General features: G+C 36.9%; 1 protein-coding gene and 1 long non-coding RNA gene across 5 annotated transcripts; both read left to right on the top strand.

The window, feature by feature from the left end:
• Nucleotides 1–4218: 4218 nt before the first annotated feature.
• Nucleotides 4219–6139, top strand: LOC148779612 (uncharacterized). The gene is made up of 2 exons (XR_016045922.1): nt 4219–4679; nt 5316–6139. It is a non-coding gene; the product is annotated as an uncharacterized LOC148779612 (long non-coding RNA).
• A 3365-nt stretch (nt 6140–9504) lies between these two features.
• Nucleotides 9505–14697, top strand: LOC18435335 (pentatricopeptide repeat-containing protein At4g02750). 4 transcript variants are annotated; one of them, XM_088853853.1, is made up of 3 exons: nt 9551–10497; nt 11166–11409; nt 12154–14697. In XM_088853853.1, exons 1-3 carry the CDS (start codon nt 10495–10497, stop codon nt 12927–12929), a joined length of 1023 nt encoding a protein of 340 aa, XP_088709979.1. In that variant the 5' UTR covers nt 9551–10494; the 3' UTR covers nt 12930–14697. The 4 variants fall into 4 exon arrangements, with proteins under 4 accessions (XP_011623912.2, XP_088709979.1, XP_088709978.1 ...); XM_088853854.1 differs by lacking the exon at nt 9551–10497 and adding an exon at nt 10917–11025; XM_011625610.3 differs by having other exon boundaries at nt 9505–11409.
• The last annotated feature ends 5718 nt before the right edge of the window (nt 14698–20415 follow it).

Below are 20415 nucleotides of genomic sequence, written 5' to 3'. Positions count from 1 at the left end.
TTTACCATGTATAAGTCGGGAGATTTTGGTTCGGTAAGGATGAGAAATAATGGAGTATCTAAAATTGTTGGAAGGGGTGATGTTTGCATTACTACCAATACTAGTTACAAGTTAGTCCTCAAGGATGTGAGACATATTTTAGACCTTAGATTAAATCTCATCTCAACTGGAATGCTTGATGATGAAAGGTATGAGTCACAGTTTGGTAATGGATTGTGGAAGTTGAAAAATGACTCTCTTGTTGTGGCAAGAAGCAAGAAATGCTACTCTCTCTACAAGACTGAAGCCCATCTATCCAAAGGTGAAGTGAACAGTACCCTTGAAGAATCTATATCCGACTTGTGGCATCAGCAACTTGGTCACATGAGTGCGAATGGTTTGGAGATTTTATTGAAGAAAAATTCTATTCCAAGTCTTAAAGGTACATCATTAACCTCTTGTGATCATTGTTTAGTAGGAAAATGCTAAAACTAAACGGGATACTAAAATACTTGATTTAGTTTACTCTAATGTATGTGGCCCTATGACTATGAAAAATCTTGGTGGTGCTTTGTATTTTGTCACTTTCATTGATGATGCATCCAGGAAAGTTTGGAGCTTTGCCATGAAGAGCCAAGATCAAGTATTTGAAATTTTTCAAAAGTTTCATGTCATGGTTGAAAGACAAACATCAAAGTCCTTAAAATGCCTTCGCACAGATAATGGTGGAGAGTACACATCAAGGAAGTTTGAGGACTATTGTGCCAAGCATGGTATACGATAGGAGAAGACTGTTCACTCCACACTGCAACATGATGGTGTTGCAGAAAGAATAAATCGTACCATAATGGAAAGGGTTAGAAGCATGCTTGCCTCAGCTAAGTTACCAAAGGAGTTTTGGGGTGAAGCTATGAATACGACGTGCTACTTGATAAATTTATCTCCTTCAATTCCATTGAAAAGGGATGTGCAAGAAAGAGTACGGACTGGTAAGAATGTATCATACACACACTTGAGAGTCTTTGGATGCAAGGCCTTCATACATTTACATAAAGAGCATCAAAGCAAGTTTGATGACAAAGCAACCCAATGTGTATTTTTGGGTTATGGAGATGATGAATTTGGGTACAGGTTGTGGGATCCCAAGGCCAAGAAGTTGCATAGAAGCTGAGATGTGATCTTTCGTGAAAACTAAACACTTTTCGATTTTGATAAGGAGGAACCGTCAAAGAGGCTTGTAGATGAGCTGCCATAAGCACAAGCCCCATTTACCCATACATGATAATGATGGGCAGTAAGTTCAAGATGAAGATGACAAAGTTTGGGGTGGTGAGATTCCTCAAATAGATAATATGCATCATGATGATGTGCATGGTAATGATGATGTACATGGTAATATTGAGCAGGGGGACCAACCTCCTCAAGAAGAACCACCTATGATGAGAAGGTCACAAAGGGAACGAAAAGCCTCAACAAAATATCCATCATCAGAGTATGTCATTCTCATTGAAAGTGGTGAACCATAAAGTTTTAAAAAAATTATGGTATATGAGCAAAATGAACAATCAAAGAAACCCATGCAAGAAGAACTTGAATCCTTGCATAAAAACAAAACTTCTAAGTTTGTTGAGCTACCAAAAGAACGAAAAGCTATGAAGAACATGTAGGTATTTAGGTTGAAAAATGAAGATGACACGAAGAAAATGAGGTACAAGGCAAGATTGGTTGTCAAGGGATTCGGGCAGAAAAAGGGTGTTGATTTTGATGAAATATTTTCTGTCGTTGTGAAGATAACTGCTAGTCAAGACTTGGAGATTGAGCAATTCGATGTCCAGACAACTTTTTTCATATAAATCTAAAGGAAGAAATATATATGGAACAATCAGAAGGTTCCCTAGTGAAGGGCAATGAGCACATGGTATGCAAGTTGAAGAAGAGCTTGTATGGATTGAAGGAAGCTCACGACAATGGTACAAAAAGTTCCACTCTTTCATGATGAGTCATGGTTTTACAAGAACCACTGCAGACCATTGTGTTTACCTTAGAAGGTATTATGAGTTTTCCTTTATTGTTCTCATGTTATATGTTGATGATACGCTTATCATTGGTCAAGATGCTAATTTGGTTGACAAGTTGAAAAAAGAATTAAATAATGTTTTTGACATGAAAAACTTAGGGGTTGCAAAACAAATTTTGGGCATTACAAGCAAACGTGATAGGAAGAACAAAAAGTTGTAGCTATCACAAGAAAAGTATATTGAGAAGGTACTTGAAAGATTCAACATGAAGAATACCAAACCTGTCAGTATACCATTAACTAGTCACTTCAAGTTGAGTGTCAAGTTTTCTCCAACCAGTAGTGAAGAGAAGAAGGAAATGGAGAATATCCCGTATGCTTCAGCCGTAGGAAGTTTGATGTACGCTATGGACATAGTACATGTCATCGGTGTACTTAGCAGATACTTGACAAATCTAGGCAAGCAACATTGGGAAGCTGTAAATTGGATTCTAATGTATCTATGAGGCACAGCTAAAGTTTGTCTATGTTTTGAAAACTCATCACCTATAGTGGAAAGCTATACATATGCGGATATGACATGAGATCTTGATAAAAGAAAGTCTACTTCGGGTTACTTGTTTACTTTTGCAAGATGAGTCATTTCTTGGCAATCAAAGTTGCAAAAATGTGTCGCACTTTTGACTACAGAGGCAACGTATATTGCTGCCATAGAAGCCTATAAGGAGATGCTATGGTTAAAACGTTTTCTTATGGAGTTGGGTTTGAAACAAAATGAGTATGTAGTTAGATGTGACAGTCAAAGCGTCATTGATCTGAGCAAGAATGTTACATTCCACTCTAGAACCAAGGACATTGAGGTACGGTACCATTAGATTCAAGATGTCTTAGAAAATAGGTTGATGAAGATTTGGAAAATCCATACCGATCGGAATCCGTCAGACATGATGATGAAGACAGTGCCAAATGAGAAGCATGAGTTATGTAGAGCTTTGGCAAGCATGGGTGCCATGTGAGCATCCAGTATGGGGGAGCCCTCCTCATGAGTCTGAAAGGGGAGTTCGTTAGGTGATTACCTTGTGGGATCCAGCCCCATAAGGAGTGAAAACAAAAAGACTCAATAAAATAAAATAAAAGGTTAGAGAGAGAGAAAATATATGGGTGTTTAAAAGACAAAACCCAAATTTTACTACCGCAGAGAGAGAACGGGGAGACGGCAACACTTTCTATCCACCAGCGATGACCTCTATGAGCGACCGTCTCCAATAGCGAGCACCCTCCACCGTTGAGTACCCTTCGTCCATTGGTGAGCATCTCGATAGGCCATTCCAGATGTCATATTTTGCTATTTCCCACACTCTACACTCAGCTGAAAACATGAACAGTTGCTATGTTTTGCTATTTCCTAGACTCTACACTCAGCTGAAAACAGGAACAGTTTGTGTGTGCTCTGCGGCTGCTTCTCCAAACCATTGAAAGACCATCTTTGGGGTTTTCTGAGGTGGGAAAGAGATTATCATGTTGATGCTTGTGAGGTGACCTTATATTTTCTCCAAGTTATTGTTGTTCTCTCATTTGATTGTAAGCCTCAAGTTTTGGACAAAAAACTTAAGAAGAAACTATATTGTAACCCTTAGTTGTTTTTAGTGGATTCCACTCTCGGATTTGCCACGTAGTTTTTCCCTTCACATTGAAGGGTTTTCCACGTTAAATCTTATGTTATGATTGTAATTGGTGGAACTTTCCTTTTCATTTTTTGTGATTTATGATTTCAATTTTTTTTGGCACTTAGCAAATTGCCTATTTTCAGTTTTTGTAAAACATACATTGTGGGATATGTTTTTACCTTTGATTCACACATAGAAGGGAATGACATTGCTTCCCAACAATTATTGTTAATATGTTGAAAGTATGATAAAAGGGAAAGAAATGAAAAAAAATGGAACATAATGAGTAGAGGAATAACACACTATCCATCAGCTTTTGCCAGCTATTGTTAATCTATTGAAAGTATGATAAAAGGGAAAGGAAATGGAAAAAAATGGAACATAATGAGTAGAAGAATAACACACTATCCATCAACTTTTGCCATTAAAAAACTGCAGTGGTGTACTTTACTTGCAGGCCCTTCTCTTTTTTTTTTTTTTTCTTTTTTTTTTCTTTTTTTTCTTTTTCTTTTTTTTTTTGAGTAATTTAGTGGGGAATACCAGCCCTAGGGGCTCTTCTTGTATATGAACCCACATCAACATGCATGATAAATAGTCTCCTCAATGTGCATATTGGCTGTGAATGCGGATTGGCATGCATAATAAATACCTATTCTTGTCCTTTTACATAATTATGGGTCCATTGAGTATAGATGTCAGGATGGGAATGGGTCAGGTCGGTGCCAGGCCGGGGGTTTGAAATTGGACCCAATCCCGACTCTTATGTAACATATGCTTTTACATGAACTTGAAAAACATTTTTTTATTGTGAAAAAAAATGCATTTCCCATGTTTTTTATTTCCCTCCTTGCATGTGCCCATGCCTATTCCATGATTTTGGCTTTCATGAGTTTTGAATAAGCCTCTCCTTACTTATGTAACCATCTTTTCCGGGAGGGTTTTAATGGATTTAAGAATTGGAAATTTTGCTCACCATTTTTAACTTGGGCCATTGGAGGAGACTAAAACAATATAAGGTAAAAATATTATCATATTATAGTTTATATGTGATTAAGTTTGTTTAGTGTATTTATTGTATTTTATCTTTTATGATAATGTACTGGTTTGTTTAGTGTAGTTGTATTTGCACTTTGTTAAGTAGTGTTTTTGTGATGCGTTTGTCATATTTCAAAAATAGATTACATATTATTATACTCTACAAAAGTAGAAATTAATGGATATATAATTAAGAAACTAAGGTACTATCCAAATTAACAATCATTAAAAAGTAAACAAGAAGATTTGATTCTTAACTGAATGTTTTTAGAGTACCAAGTTATCTCACTCAAAAAAAAAAAAAATTTGTAATTTTTTATGTCAATTTCAAATTGGTTGCTTTTTTAATTGAATTATTTGTGTAGTATTTTTATAATAAATTTATATGCATGCCAGTGTATGGAACGAGAAAAAAAAAAAAAATGTAAACCAAAACCCTCTATAAAGAATGTGCTTACAAAAGCTAAAACCTATTGTAGAATTTTATGAATTTAGGAAATTTGGGAAATTTATAATATGGTGGGATTTTATTTAGATATTTGATTCGTTTTTGGAAATAAGTTTCACATATTGTTTTAATAATGTTTTATTTATTTTTTCATTGTTTTTGACAAAAGTCTATGCAGATAAGTCCAGAAATGCTACAGCATCCATCCAAACTCGCCATATCTTGACTATCTCACATGATCGTAGCCATATCCACATGATCATAGTCATATCCTACATTATCATAGTGTTGTCTATCCTATGCTACTCAGATATTGAAGGATAGAGTTCAACATTCCTTTGTCATATTCCACATGATCTTAGTGCTGACTATCCGACGTGATATTAGTGCCGCCACTCATCAATTGCCGCTCATCTTGAGAAATATTTAGTTTGCATGGAGATTCGGCCCGTTGTAGCAGGCTCTTCACAATTCATCATCCATTGCCGCTCATACTGAGAAATATTTATTTTGCTTGGAGATTAATCTCTTCACAATTCACCATATGTGCCATCATGGATGGATGGAATTCTGGAATTTAGTGTTGTGGATATGGGTTTGAATTTAGTGTTAAAAAATACAACACTTAAGTATTAACTAAAGGAAATTGGAATTGATAGAAATTATAGAATTCTGGAATTTAGTGATGTGGATATGAATTTGAATTTAGTGTTAAAAATCCACCAATTAAATATTAATGAGAAAGGATATTGGAATGGATAGAAATTATGATATATTCAGAAGGGGATCATATTAAGATGGATAGAAATTATGAGATATTAGGATCAACCGAAATTATGATATATTGGGATTGATAGAAAATATGAGATACTGGGATCAAACAGTAATTATGATACTGGAGAGAAGGATGGAACTTAAGAGAATACTCATTAAAGTTCTCAAAAAAAAAATCAGGATTAAAATAAAAATATATGTAGAGTAGTTTTTTGATTGGTAATACCATATTCCAATAGAAACATCATTTATGATAAAACACCGAACATCGAAATGGATAAATATAGAGCATTTGTATTAAAGTTAAATATAAAACAAAAAAACAAATAATATACAAGGTGATGTCAATAAAAGAATATTTGCCAAATTAAAGAGAAACACAACTGGGTCTCATCCGCTCGTCCTAGCCAGAAGTTCCTCAATTAAGCTTCTCTTCCTCTCCACTGCAAATATCTCTCTTTTTCATTGTATTTTCAAGTGATTTGTACTTGAAAATCTTGAAAAATTGTGATCACCTTGTAAATAATCTCATTGTATACAATCCCTTATCTAAAATATTTATTTTCAAGATTTTCAAGTGTTTGTGGGTTTGTTCGATTTGCACTATTTTTTAGTTTTAAATTTCACAAGGAAAAGGGGAATTTGCGGATCTCTTGTTTATAGAGAGAAAAAGGAATGGGTATCTAAGGGCAAATTTCACATCATATTGTTACGAGTAATTGTGACCACCATGTAAATAGTCTCATTGTATGCAATCCCTTATCTAAACCATATATTTTCAAGATTTTCAAGTGTTTGTGGGTTTACTCGATTTGCACTATTTTTTTAGTTTTAAATTTCACAAGGAGAAGGGGAATTTGCTGATCTCTTGTTTATAGGGAGAGAAAGGAATGGGTACTAAAGTAAATATGAGAAAAAACACGAGGAGATTCTAGTAGATCTTTTAAAGAGGGAAATCGGGAGAAAAATGTAGGGTCTCAATTTTCACGGCGGCTAGCGAATAACTAGTAATGTGTTTGTTTTTTATTTTTTGGGCAAGCTTTTTATGCTTATCTTATAACATAAAACTTATATATTTCCCCTTATCCAACCGTCCATTCTGAATGGAGGGCTAAGATTGCCCCAATCACAATATCACGTCTCTACACTATATTATTTTTAATTTATTTTATATAAACTTTTTTAATACCAAATTTTGGATGTCCAATCTTCTATTAATCTTGCACTAGAGAAAAATATAAAAAAAATATTTTAAATAAAATAAAATGACCAAAATACCTCTGAAAAATTCAATGGATATTTTAGTCATTATATTTTATGTAAAAATTATTTTTAATATTTTTTTTATAGGTGAGCCCCAATGAGAATATGGCACATACCAAATTTAAAATTCATACAATTTATATTAAAAAACTAAAAATAAAATGCTTTGAGACGTATTTTATTTTTTATCAAAATTGGACGGCTGGATGGTAGGGAAAGCATAGATCTTCTGTGTTGTAGGGGAAGTATAGAAACCTTTCCCTTAATTTTTTTTGCTACAGTCATGAGTGATTGCTACCAACCACTCGCAGGATATTGAAAAGCCAATCACATATTTTTAAAGAAAAATATCATTAAAAAGTTTAATTATCTTACAAAATCATTTAACTCAAAATATCGTATGTCCAATGGACATGTTAAAAAAAAGAAATCATATTTTCCCATATCAGAGTTTATTTTTTAGGATAGTATAATATAAGATTATTAATTGTTTGTACAAAGAGGTCACAATTATCTGTAGCCATTGAATATGAAATCGAATGGCTTGGTGGGGTATGCCACAAGGTTCAACAAATTTCATTTTGGAATTTGTGCCTAGTCTAATTAAACACCCTCAACACCCCACTTTCACATCTAATGTTCAACAGTAACTGCGACCTCCTTGTATGAAAGGTAAATGGTCTTATTGTATATTTATCGTATTTTATAAATTTCATTTCATAAGGTATCTCCTCAAAAATTTGTTTTTAAAATTTCTAATTTACCCATGTTTAGGGTGGGATTCCTTAACAACCAAGGGAAGATAACTTGAGCCACTTAAGTGGCTTTATCCTGAAAATATGAACAACCAAAATACCTTTGGTGTTTTGGGTGACCTTTGGTGTTTTGGGTGAATGAAAATACCATTAGTTATTGGAAAAAATTTATATAAGGTTGCAACCTTAAAATATAAAATTACAGATGCACCTAGAAAATCTATCGGAAAATGTTGTTTTAATGTTGAAAAACCCTCTAATTGATCATCTCGACATGGAGATGTATGAAAATTAAAAAAAAGAAGAAGATTTTGAGTCCCAGAAATAGTGCATCTTGCAACGCATTATCTAGACCATCCATTTTTAAGATTTTCATATATTTATAGATCTACTTGATTTTGACCATTTTGTGAGTTTAAAATTTTATAATTAGATATAAAAACTATTTTTAGATAATCCTAAGAATGTTTTACATCAAAATTACAAAATTTGAAGGTGCATCTTAATTGGATTGTTTAAGGTTGCAACCTTATAGAAACCGCACCCTTAGTTATTTAGGTTTAAGAATATGAAACTATCAAATGACAAAAGCACTGCTCGTTCTTCGTTAGCAATACAGAATCGGGGGTATTTTCATCATTTAATTGTTTAATGTTTGCAACGTTGAAAAATCATTTTGTAATTTGGCTCGATCAACTTAAATGGGCCAAATTACCGAGCCTTTGGTTGTTCATAATTTTTAACCTTGAATAACGGTAATCTAGACGTACCGCATTTGAGCTCAATCCAATGTATATAAAAATAGATGAAATTGAAATATAGTTTATGTTCTCAAAAAAATGAAACTCAATTATAAAATACCATAACGTACTATGGATAATACTATAAATACCATAACGTACTATGGATAATACTATCTTGTTGGCTGAGTAGTATGTATTTTGTATTATGATATTATCTATAATATTATTTAATTATTTAAACTTTTTGTCCATTTTCATCTATATCTTATCTAAAAACATGATTTGCTGAGGGGAAATTGCTTTGAATAAAGTAAGAACAACTTTTCGAAAGGTTTAAACTTATATACAAAATTTGCCTTTAAATTTATTCTAGATGACTTTATAATGGTATTATCACTAACAATGAATTAATGAGTACATCCAATGCCTCTATTATTTGGCTTTGATTACTTAAACAAGAAAAGTTTATACAAGGTGTCGAACTATGCTATACAAGTGATTTATACCTTAAAAACCTACTTCTTGTTCTAGCACTAGAAAACCCCCTTATTGATCATCGGGACGTCTATTTATATAAATATAAAGGAAAAAATAGTTCAAAATACTAAAAATAGTAAATCTTGTTATCTATAACCTTTCAAAGTTAAGTATTTATAAATGTGTTCGATCTACATTATTTTTAAAACTTTAAATTTTTTAATTAAAAGCATAAATAAATTTATAAAAAGTCGTATTTTAAAGCAAGATTCCCCACGGTACATCAAAATATGGAAAAGGGGTGGTAATTGATCCCAATTAGACTCGGGACCCATAGGTAGACCCCACTTCGGATTTGGATACGGTTCAAATTTCAAAAGCGAATACTATTCAGGTCCAGGTCCAGGTCCAGGTCCATGACCAGATCGGGTCCACCCCAAAATATGAAGCTGCAACTTCTCTGATAGTTTAGAGATGGAATGGAGACTAAATCGTGCACATGAATGAAGGTTTTGCCATCCTAAATACCATGAATATATTGCACGAGGCCCTACAACCATTCCATAGGCCATGTTTAAACCCCCAACACTCACGTTTGCGCAAGCTCGAGAAGTGTTGGACCTCTCTCTAAAACCCACCCTAACCAAAGTCTCATACTCTTTCTCTCTCTACCGCTCCCTCCTCCGTGATTGCATCAAAACCTCTTCACTCTCCTCGGGCACAAGCCTTCACGCCCACATCATCAAAACCCTACACCACTGTGACCCCCACACCAGCAACCATATCCTCACACTCTATGCAAAATGTAATGATCTATCCTCTGCTAAACAAGTGTTTGATGAAATGCCTCAAAGAGATGCAGTGGCTTGGAACTCCATGATCTCTGCTTACACTGAGCATGGCTACCACGAAAAGGCATGCGCCATGTTCATGGCCATGCATGGGCATGGACCAAGGCCTGACAATTATACTTTTGGTAGCCTTTTGAGAACCATAGGAGCCTTGCAGGCTCTCACGCTTGGCCTCCAAATCCATACTTTGGTGATCAAATTGGGTTTCGAGCATAATGTGTTTACGGGCACTGCAATTCTTGATATGTATGCAAACTGTCGATGCATGGGTGATGCCGAGATAGTTTTTGATGGCATGAGAGAGAGAAACATGGTCACATGGAATGCATTGATAGCAGGCTATGCGAGTGGTCGAGAGCTCGGGTCAGGGATTCTAGCACTTAACTTTTTAGAGAGAGAAAAATTTGCCCCTGACCAGTCCACTGTTGCTAGTGTCCTTTCAGTATTAGATTCATTGGACCAAGTCGAAATCTCACGACAAATCCATGGTAAAATTTTCAAGCATGGCCTGCACTCTGATGTTGTAGTTGGTAATGCATTGATATCGGCTTATGCAAAATGTGGGTTGATCGGAAGTTCCGAGAAAGCATTCTTTACCATGGAAGTTAAGGACTCCGTGAGCTTTAATTCGATGCTTTCGGCTTATGGATCACATGGCCATGGCCATAAGGCCATTGGGCTCTTCCTTATGATGCTTAATTATGGCAAGAAACCTGATAAATTTGCATATTCTAGCATCATAAGTGCATGTGGAGAAGAGCATGGGGCAACCATCCATGGCATGGCCATAAAAGCCGGCGTCGGAGAAGCACTCGAAGTCTCAAACTCTCTCATCGCCATGTACCTTAAGCATAGCCTTGTGGCCCTTGCTCATAAACAATTCGAGAACATGGAGTTCAAAGACATTGTTTCATGGAATTCTATGATAGCTGGCTATGCTCAAGGCAACATGGGGGAGGAAGCCTTGAGGATTTTCTCACTCATGCGCAAATCGAGCGGCCATTGCTCTCTCTCTGGTGGGTCGTCTTCTCTCATGAGCGTGACTGGTGTCGACCACTATACTTTCTCTAGTGTTCTGAGATCATGCGCTGATCTCGCTAGTCTACAGTTAGGTGAGCAAGTCCATGGTTTGATCACAAAGCTTGGTTTTACGCAGGACCCATTTGTGGGGAGTTCATTGATCTTCATGTATGGGAAATGTGGGTCACTCGAAGGGGCAGAATACGCATTTGAGGAGGGGTCAAGATGCAGTACTGTAATTTGGAATGCGATCGTATTTGGTTGTGCACAACATGGGCAAGCTGATTATGCCATCCAACTCTTTGAGGAGATGAAAGAGGAAGGGATTCAACCTGACCATGTGACTTTTGTAGGGGTTCTCTCGGCTTGTAGTCATGCAGGTAAGTTTTTCTTTTTGAGAAAATTTTCATGAGATTTGGGTGAAATTGTGAGAAATTTGGATTATATTCTGCATAATTTTGGCTGAAGTCTTCTTTTTTCTTTTTATTATGTTTGGCAGAAAGATTGGGTGGCTTTCCAATTTGCATTTCAAATTCAGCCTAGACGTCTTTGAACTTTGAAATTCTTGTATTCTGTTGTTTATTAATTTGTAGCAGTTTCTTTTTGTTTAAACTGAAATTTGGAATCTGTCTGTTGTTGTAATTTCAAACTTGAAATTCAACAAAGATTTGTTAGAGATTTGGAAAATCTTCTGTTTTTGTCTGTTACTCATATGGATTCTTTTTTTTTCAAAGACTGAACTCTAGTCTAATATCCAACTTTCAGTTGCACTGCCCCTCCTGTGTTCAAATCAAAACTCAAACCTACATTTTTAAGGATGTTTACTGTAAGAAGTTCCAGTGAGAGGTGGGCCCTATGTTGCTCTAGTAAAATCTTGAACATTTTGCATGTCTGCGGTTGGACGGGCCCATCTCAAAACCAGAACCTGTAATTTCATAGAACCTAAAAAGTAAAGAACTAAAATTTTTTATCAGTTAGTCCATCTCAAAACCAGAACCTGTAATTTCATAGAACCTAAAAAGTAAAGAACTAAAAATTTTTATCAGTTAGTTCTAGGGAGATAAAGTATAGTGAAAGAGGAAATCTTATGCTGCAGGTCTTTTGAAAGTTTGATCCTTCTGCAGGTCTAGTGAGAGAAGGCTCTCGGTACTTGGAGACAATGACCACTCTTCATGGCATTGAGCCCAGAATGGAGCACTACGCATGTGGGGTTGATATGTTTGGTCGTTCAGGCCTTCTCAGTGAGGCCAAAGCCCTAATTGATTCCATGCCATTTGAGCCGGATGCCACAATATGGAAAACACTGCTAGGAGCTTGTCGAGTCCATAAAAACATGGATCTGGCAAATGTTGCTGCAAAATTCATGCTCGAATTGGAGCCTAAGGAGCACGCAACATACATTTTGCTCTCAAATATATATTCAAGTTTTGGAAGATGGGAAGACCATGCTGAAATCAAGAGAAGGATGAGAAAGAAAGGCCTTCGAAAGGTGCCAGGCCAAAGCTGGATAGAAGCACAAGGAAGTGTTCATGTGTTTTGTGCGGACGACCGATCTCACCCACAAGCTAGAGAGGTATATGAGAAGCTCAAGGAACTTATTGAGCGGATTAGAGCGATGGGTTATGTTCCTGATACTACATTTGTGATGCAAAATTTGGATGAGGAGGAGAAAGAAAGAGAAATCAAGTATCATAGTGAGAAGTTGGCAGTGGCTTTTGGGGTTATGCAGACAGGGCCTGGATCGGTGATTCGTATTATGAAGAACCTAAGGGTTTGTGGAGATTGCCATGCTGCTTTTAAGTTGATTGCGGTGGCAGTAGAGAGAGAAATTGTGATGAGAGATGCAAATAGGTTCCACCACTTTAGGGATGGAATTTGCTCTTGTGGAGACTATTGGTAGTTGGAAATAACAATAATGAATGATGAAGGGGATATAGGGAGACACATTGTGATTAAGATGCACACAAGTTTCAGCAATTTGGGATCTGAGGCTTTCTTTTAGGGATGGAGAAGAGAGAATGATAAGGATGATTCAGAGCCCTAACCAAAAAGGAATATGATATGTGAAGAGGATGATTCAGAAACTCAAACAAAAAAGGGCTAAGATACGTGACGAGGATGATTAAAAGATCCTAATGAAAAAGGGATGAGATATGGAGGGAACAGATTGACTGAAATTCAAAGATATTACTATCAATCACCATCTAAAAGAGTGCCATTTGAATAAAAAGAGACACTTCCTTTTATCCTAATTCTGTCAATTGCCTCTAGCTCTCATGGCTTCAGAGCTATAGGCAACCTGATCCTTGCTCTCTCTCTAGCTGAGTGATAGATCCAATCTCCTATTATTTGGCTATTGTCCATTCATCTTCACAACCATTGGAATTGTGGTACACTTCTCAAGGTAATATACCCAAAACCATTTTTCTTTCTCTTTCAAAAGTCCATTTAGTCTCCCTCCCCCTCTCTCTCTCTCTCTCTCTCTCTCTCTCTCTCTCTCTCAACACTACTTATTCATCATTTTTAGTCAGGTAATATACCCAAAACCATTTTTCTTTCTCTTTCAAAAGTCCATTTAGTCTCCCTTCCTCTCTCTCTCTCTCCTCTCTCTCTCTCTCTCTCAACACTATTTATTCATCATTTTTAGTCTTTTATTTTCCTTTTCTTATCTTTGTCCTTTCCTTATTTCGTCTTTGTATTCTTCTTGGTATCTTCTGCTCTCATCTATATTCTTTCCATCATCATGTGAAGACAGTAAAAGAACTACTTTCTTACTGTTTGAATTCTGGTGAATTGTCCCTGCATGATTGGATATATCTGATCAGGAGAGAGTCCAGTGGCTCCATAAAATAGATATCAGTCAATATTAAGGGTGGACATGAATGTCCTTAATAACTTGCCTCGGCTGGGAAAGGATCTATGAGTCCTCATGTCTTAGAACACGGAAAGGCAATCACCTATAGCCAAGATAGGTTGGTCTCTGGCCTTAACTGTCAGGTGCAGCCTGAGAGATGCCTTAGATAAGCCCTTGAGAGGTCTTAGCTAAAAACAAGATCCTTGCATGCCCTTGGTGTAAGATCCTTAAAAAAAGCACACCCTTTTTCCAGTTTAAGGCAGCATTCCTTAACGCAATAAGTTCATAAGGCCTTAATAAAACGAATGTCATTCTTTTGGGTTGCTTATAGATTCTCCTTGAGATTCCACGCCCGAAACAGAATAGCATGGAAGATGTTCATCATTCCAACCCGACCTTGGCCTCTTAGAATATTGGACAAGAAGATAAATAGTCGATCCTGGGGTCTTCGTATTCAGAGGATGAACAGTCAACGCCGGGACTCTTTCATATTCAGTAGATGAACAGTTAAGCCTGGACTCTTCATTCAGAAGGCAAGCAATCATTGAGGGATTGGGGCTGTCAACGGCCCAGGTTTGGGTGTCAAACCGAAGCTCAAGCCTCCTAAAATAGTGTATGGTTGGTCTAGGCCCTGAAATTAAGTTTCGGGCCCAATTCCAGCCCAGGCAAGAAACGGTGTATGGTATGCCTGGGCCCAAAGTTTTAGTTTTGGGCCCTGCACAGACACAGAAATATTTTTAGATATATGTAAAAGAATATTTATTTTATGTAACGTATATACTTAAAAAGTATTTAATGGAGTTTGAAATGATCATACACTTCTTTGTATTTAGAAAGCGAACAATCTTTGGTGGATCTCAAAGAGTCATGTTTGTGAACATGGATGAGTCAATAAAGGCGTTGTATACTAGGAGACCAATTGCCATGGTTACACGGAATGCACAATCACTCTTAGCTATTAGATATCAAATTGGATGGCTTGGGGTATGTCACAAGTTTGAGAAATTTTTTATGAATTTTGTGTCTAGTCAATGACACACTTATAACCTCCCTATTTAAAATCTGGCTGACAAGAATGATTGTGACCTTCTTATACTGAAAGTAAATCGTCTCTTTGTATACTTTTCCATCAATATAAAATGCAAAAAATTTAGAGATTGTTTCTCTTATGGATTCAGCAATATGCAGGGACCTCTTAAAACTATAAATACTGGACTAATTTTAGGGCCTAGGCTTACCCATACACTATTTGGGGTCTACTCCTAGAACCTCCTAATCTAGGAGGGTTGTAACACAAAAATAAATTAAATAAATAAATAAATAAATCTAGGAGGGTTGTATCTTGGGGTCTACTCCTAGAACCTCCATTCACTATACTTGGTTTTTCATCAGGTGGAGAGCAAGTACTGACCTTAAGTCCTGACAAGTTAAGTGAATCTCCCTCTTTGTGGATCTAAGTCCCAAACGATCAGCCTGCATTATCCATTGCAATTCTAGCCAGTTTCTCTCTCTAGGGTGGGGATTGTATTCTACAACTTGCCGAAAATTACAGGTAGCAGAAAATAGCAGTTTCAAGCCATAAGTTCTCAGACATTAGAGTATTGGATTTCTGCGATTTTTGGCTCATTGAAAGGTCAAGTCTACTTTCAAAGCTTCACTAAAAACTGTCCTATGTAAGTTGCAGATAGAAAATTAGTGGAGTTGTATCTCAATTCTGCACATTGTTCATAAGTTTAAACAGTTGTGGCGTGGTAAACCTTAGATCAATGAATAATTTCAGTAAGCAATACCACACTCATTTGAAAGTTATTTGAGTCTACTTTATGCTTAAGAAATTTTAGATTAAAATATTATTAGAGCTAGGTGGGCGAAGTGGAGATATGCAACAAGAGTTTTGTGTGACCACCGCACACCAATGAAGCTGAAGGGGAAGTTCTATAGGACAACTATAAGACCGGCTTTGCTTTATGGGGCGGAATGTTGGGCGGTCAAGAAACAACATATCTATGGGATGATTGTAGCTGAGATAATGATGTTGAGTTGGATGAGTAGCAAGACAAAAAGGGATAGAATTCAAAATGAATACATTTGGGAGAACTTAGGTGTGGCTCCGCTACGCTATAAGATGAGAGAAAGTAGACTTAGGTGGGCTGACCATGTGCAGTGCAGACCCACTTGTTTGGAGGTATGAGTTGGTTCCAGTAGAAGGCGCAAAAAGGGCAAAGTGTGGGCCCAAAAGGACATGGTTGGAAGTAGTGAGAAAAATACGGGGTCTTATGGCCTCACTGAAGGTATGGCCCTTGATAGAGCAAAATGGTGGATCAGGCTTCGTGTAGTGATCCCCAAATAGTTGGAAAAAGGTTCTAATGATGATGATGATGATAATATAGTTTGAGGGTTTGTACTCAAAATCTAAACAATACTTCAGTACTCAAAATCTGAACAACACTCCTAAGGTTGGTATCTAGTCTAATTAGTTGCAAGATGGAGGAGGTACTTCAAAAGGGAAGTGATGAAATTGGAAAAGTTAGTATGGAGTTATCTATATGATAGTGAAGCTCAAGTTCATACTCACTTCCATGAATGTATCCTACATTGCTAACGAGCTCTACAGTTCATTATTGATCGAAGAGGCCCATACTTCTCATATGGCTCTAGAAGACAAGAAAGATAAGAGAGGGAGGCCTCGCGTCTCCCAAAGAGCAAAGGCTTCTTCAAGGGCAAATGGTCCACCTTCAAGAGGACTGTTAGGTTGCACACTGTGGGAAACTTAGTCACTTCAAGAACTAATGCCGGGGAAGTGGTTCACTTTTTCGAGTGGTCATGGAATCCCTAAACATCGAAATGAAGGCTAGCTAGTACATGACTGAGGAGCCAAGAAACATTTCTACTACAGTCACTAGTTGTTGACTCCCAACAGGGAGACTAATGTTCTGTGGTGTGGATGGGAGACAACAACTCTTCTCAGGTGGCCGTGAGGGCAGATCGATAGGAATCTGATTTCTCTAGCATTACTAGAGAAATCAGGTTTTGAGTCACAATCAGGTTTTGAGTTACTCTTCCGTGCTGGAAAGCCGGTTTTGATGAAAAACAGAGAGATTGTTTCATCAGGATCCCATATAAAAAATGTATATCAATTAAATGAAAAATTTGTTGGCTATGAGATGTATCTAGTAGAGGATTTTGTTGTTTGACACAAGACGTTAGGCCACATTAATTATGACACTGCAAGGCTCTTAGCACAAAAGATTTCGAGTGAGACGTGTGTTGGATAGCATTCCATTGTGTGACCACTTGCATTACTGATAAGTTTTCTAAAATCCCTTTGAAGACTAGTGTGCGTGCATCTGAACTATTGGCAATTGTGAATGTTGATACATGTTGGCAGCTTCCAAAGTCTAGTGGGGGTAGTGAATACTTTATGATTGCTCTTGATATTGGTTCTATGTATTTCACAAAATGACAAGTCTATAGTGTTTACAAAATTTCTTGGTGCAAGTTCGAAGTATAGAATCAATTGGATAGACAGATCTTGGATAGAAAGATCAAAGTACTGAGGAGTAATAATGCTCTTTTTCCTCTCTTTATGCCTAGCGATATGGATTACACAAACATGGTGACTGCCCTTGGTCAGACACAAAGTAATAAATGTGGTGACTAATTCCATAACAATATCAATTGTCTATGCAGCAGCTCTCCCTCAGGGGAACAGGTACCTACTAATGTTTGCAAGCTAATAACCAGTTTGGGGAAACCTTCAAGACACTTGGCGCAACTGAGCTACAGAACCTGCTGATGAATGACCAGATTCACAGATGGAGCTCCTCAAGGACACCATGTTCTATGTAATGTCTAATGTGTATAGTGTGGAAGTAAACTGCTGAGTCTTAAGTATTTCTTTATCATCATCATCATTGTCGTCAAAGCTTTTTTCCAACTAATTGGGATTTGCTACACGAATCCTGGTCTGTCATTCTGCTCTATTAAGGGGCATACCCTCAGTGAGGCCATAATCACGTGTTTGTGTTGGATCAGTCTCTCTCTATATAAGCTCTCTATATAAAGTAAACTAGGTGCTTCTGTTGCAAATAGTGGGACCATGCTGAAATCAAAAGGAAGAGAGTAGAGAACGGCCTTTGGGAGGTGCCTGGCCAAAGCCATATAGAAGCTTAAAGGAAGTGTTCATTAAGCTAGAGAGATACATGACAAGCTCGAGGAGCTTATTGGAAGAAAATTAGAGGTAGAGGGATGGTTATGTCTGTGATGCAAAATATAGATGAGGAGAAGACAGACAGAAATAAGGTGTCAAAGAGAGAAGTTAGCGGTGGATTTGGCTGCTATACATGTAGGACCTGGATCAGGAATAGGATTATGAAGAACCTGACAGTGCATGGAGACCGCCATGCGGCTATTAAGCTGTTTGCGGTGGTGGGAGAGAGAAATTGTGTTGCGAGACGCAAATATGTTCCTCCACTTTAGAGATGGGATCTGCTTTTGTGGAGACTACTGGTAGATCAAAATGAATTGTAAGAAAGTTGGGGAGAGAGATTGCGATGAGAGATGCCCTTATGTTCCACCAGTTTGAGATGGGTTCTTTTTTGGGAATGGAGAGTGAAAAGGCTGACGGAGAGGATAGTTTTGGGGAGAGATTGTGTGCAGAAGATGCAGCCAGGTTCTTTCACTTTAGGAATGGAGCTTGCTTTCATGGAAACGTGGTAAACGGGAATACAAGGGGGGGAATAGAGGGTAGAAGTATACGAGCATGGGAATTCCATGCAAGACAGACAATGGAAAGGGAGTGCGACTCTTTTTTCTTTTTCTTTTTTTTTTCTTTTTCTTTTTTTTTTCTTTTTCTTTTTATGAATGTTAACTTAAGATCTTTGATAATGGAACTCCACGTGTCATGTTGTTGACTCATTACCCTGACCACTTCTTGAGAGATAGTAACTCATTATGAGATGATGATGAGGGAGAGATTCAAAGGAAGATGCCATCTGAATGCTCGTGTGGTGCCTTCTAATGTTTGTGTCGTGTTGTTGCTAGATGATTAATGAAGATCTAAATTAGTATTGCCTGATCTAGATGGGGTTTAGTAGGTGGGCGGATCTACATTCTTGCCTCGTAGAATAATCACATGATTTCCATCCATTTCAATTTGTATTATTATAATCATCACCAATCTGGATTCGGCCATTCTAAATTGCCTGATTCAACCTATCCGGATTAATTCAAGGAAGGCCTGATTCAAAACCCAGAATCCAATTCTGGCTTATAAAGCACTGGTTAATGTAAATAGGGAGTTTGGAGGGCCCTATTTGGTATCTAAGAAAGCAATTTCTCTGATAAACCGGAAGTCTTGAGAAAAAATTCCAAATGGCGGAAAAAGCTCAAGCCTGAGCTTTTTTCCCATTTTATTAAGAAATGGGGGAAAAGCATGAAAACATGAAAGAATATATTCGTATGTTTTCCCCCTTTGGGAAAATTGTGGTAAGAAGTGGTTTTCTCCTATTTTTTTAGTTATGGAGTTCACCATTTCTTGTATAAAAATGAAAGCACAAGACAAATTCTTTCCTAAAGTTTGCCCTCGAATAGAGACAAAGCAGAGGCGTGCGGTCCTCTTTGGCATTACATGCACGCAATCAAGCCCTCTGTCAATTCTCACTAAAGTATCAATGCAGCTAGGCAATCCCCTAAGGGACAACAAGCCATAGGCCCCACTCATCTCCAACATCTCATTTCAATAACAAGCCCAACAATAACTCACAACCCTACAACATTTTTTATTCATAAATGACATGGAAACATGTTAACACCTTGCAGATTATAAAATGTGAACCAAGGGAAAGGTTATTAAAAAGAAGGCTGTAACGATATTACAATAAAGGAAAAAAAAAAACTTATATAGAGCTGTAGTTCTAAACAATCAAATTAGAGCCCACCTCAATTAGAAGCCCACTTCAAAAATCAAAAATTTTATTAAAAAAAATCATTGCAATACTCAAATATCTTCAAATTGATCATCTCGATCAAGATGCATGCATGGACAAATAGATTTCAAATTTAAAACATAGACAAATAGATTTCAAATTTAAAAAATAACATTGGTCGATCTACACTTTTTTTAAAAAATTAAAAATACATTAAGACTATCACAAAGATTTTTAATATTAAAACAATATTTCTCAACACCATTTGAAAGTACACTTTACTTTAATTATTTAAGAGCCGCGGGTCTATACCAAACCACACCCTTAAATAAATGTCGATTTATCACAATTACGTAAGAGGCTTAGGTTAGTGTACATTTATCAGAATTGACGATTAGGTTATTTTTTGAGTAGGGCATTTAGACAGTGTAGACGTTCAGAGACTGAGTAGGGTGAAAAAACTCTAAGAGGAAATATTGAGCCGGTCGAGGGCCACCCCACTGGCCAACGGTACAGCACAATAAATTCAGATTGCCATAGTATTGAATATAACAATAAGATATCACTAAACCAAAATTATTCCAACGCAACCAAAAATACACATA

The sequence above is a fragment of the Amborella trichopoda genome, chromosome 12 (genome assembly GCF_054954075.1).
Source record: "Amborella trichopoda isolate Santa Cruz 75 chromosome 12, AtrichopodaSantaCruz75HAP2 v2.0, whole genome shotgun sequence".
Taxonomy (NCBI): domain Eukaryota; kingdom Viridiplantae; phylum Streptophyta; class Magnoliopsida; order Amborellales; family Amborellaceae; genus Amborella; species Amborella trichopoda.
Note: the sequence above shows the minus strand (reverse complement) of the source record. Positions and strands in the feature narration are given on the sequence as shown.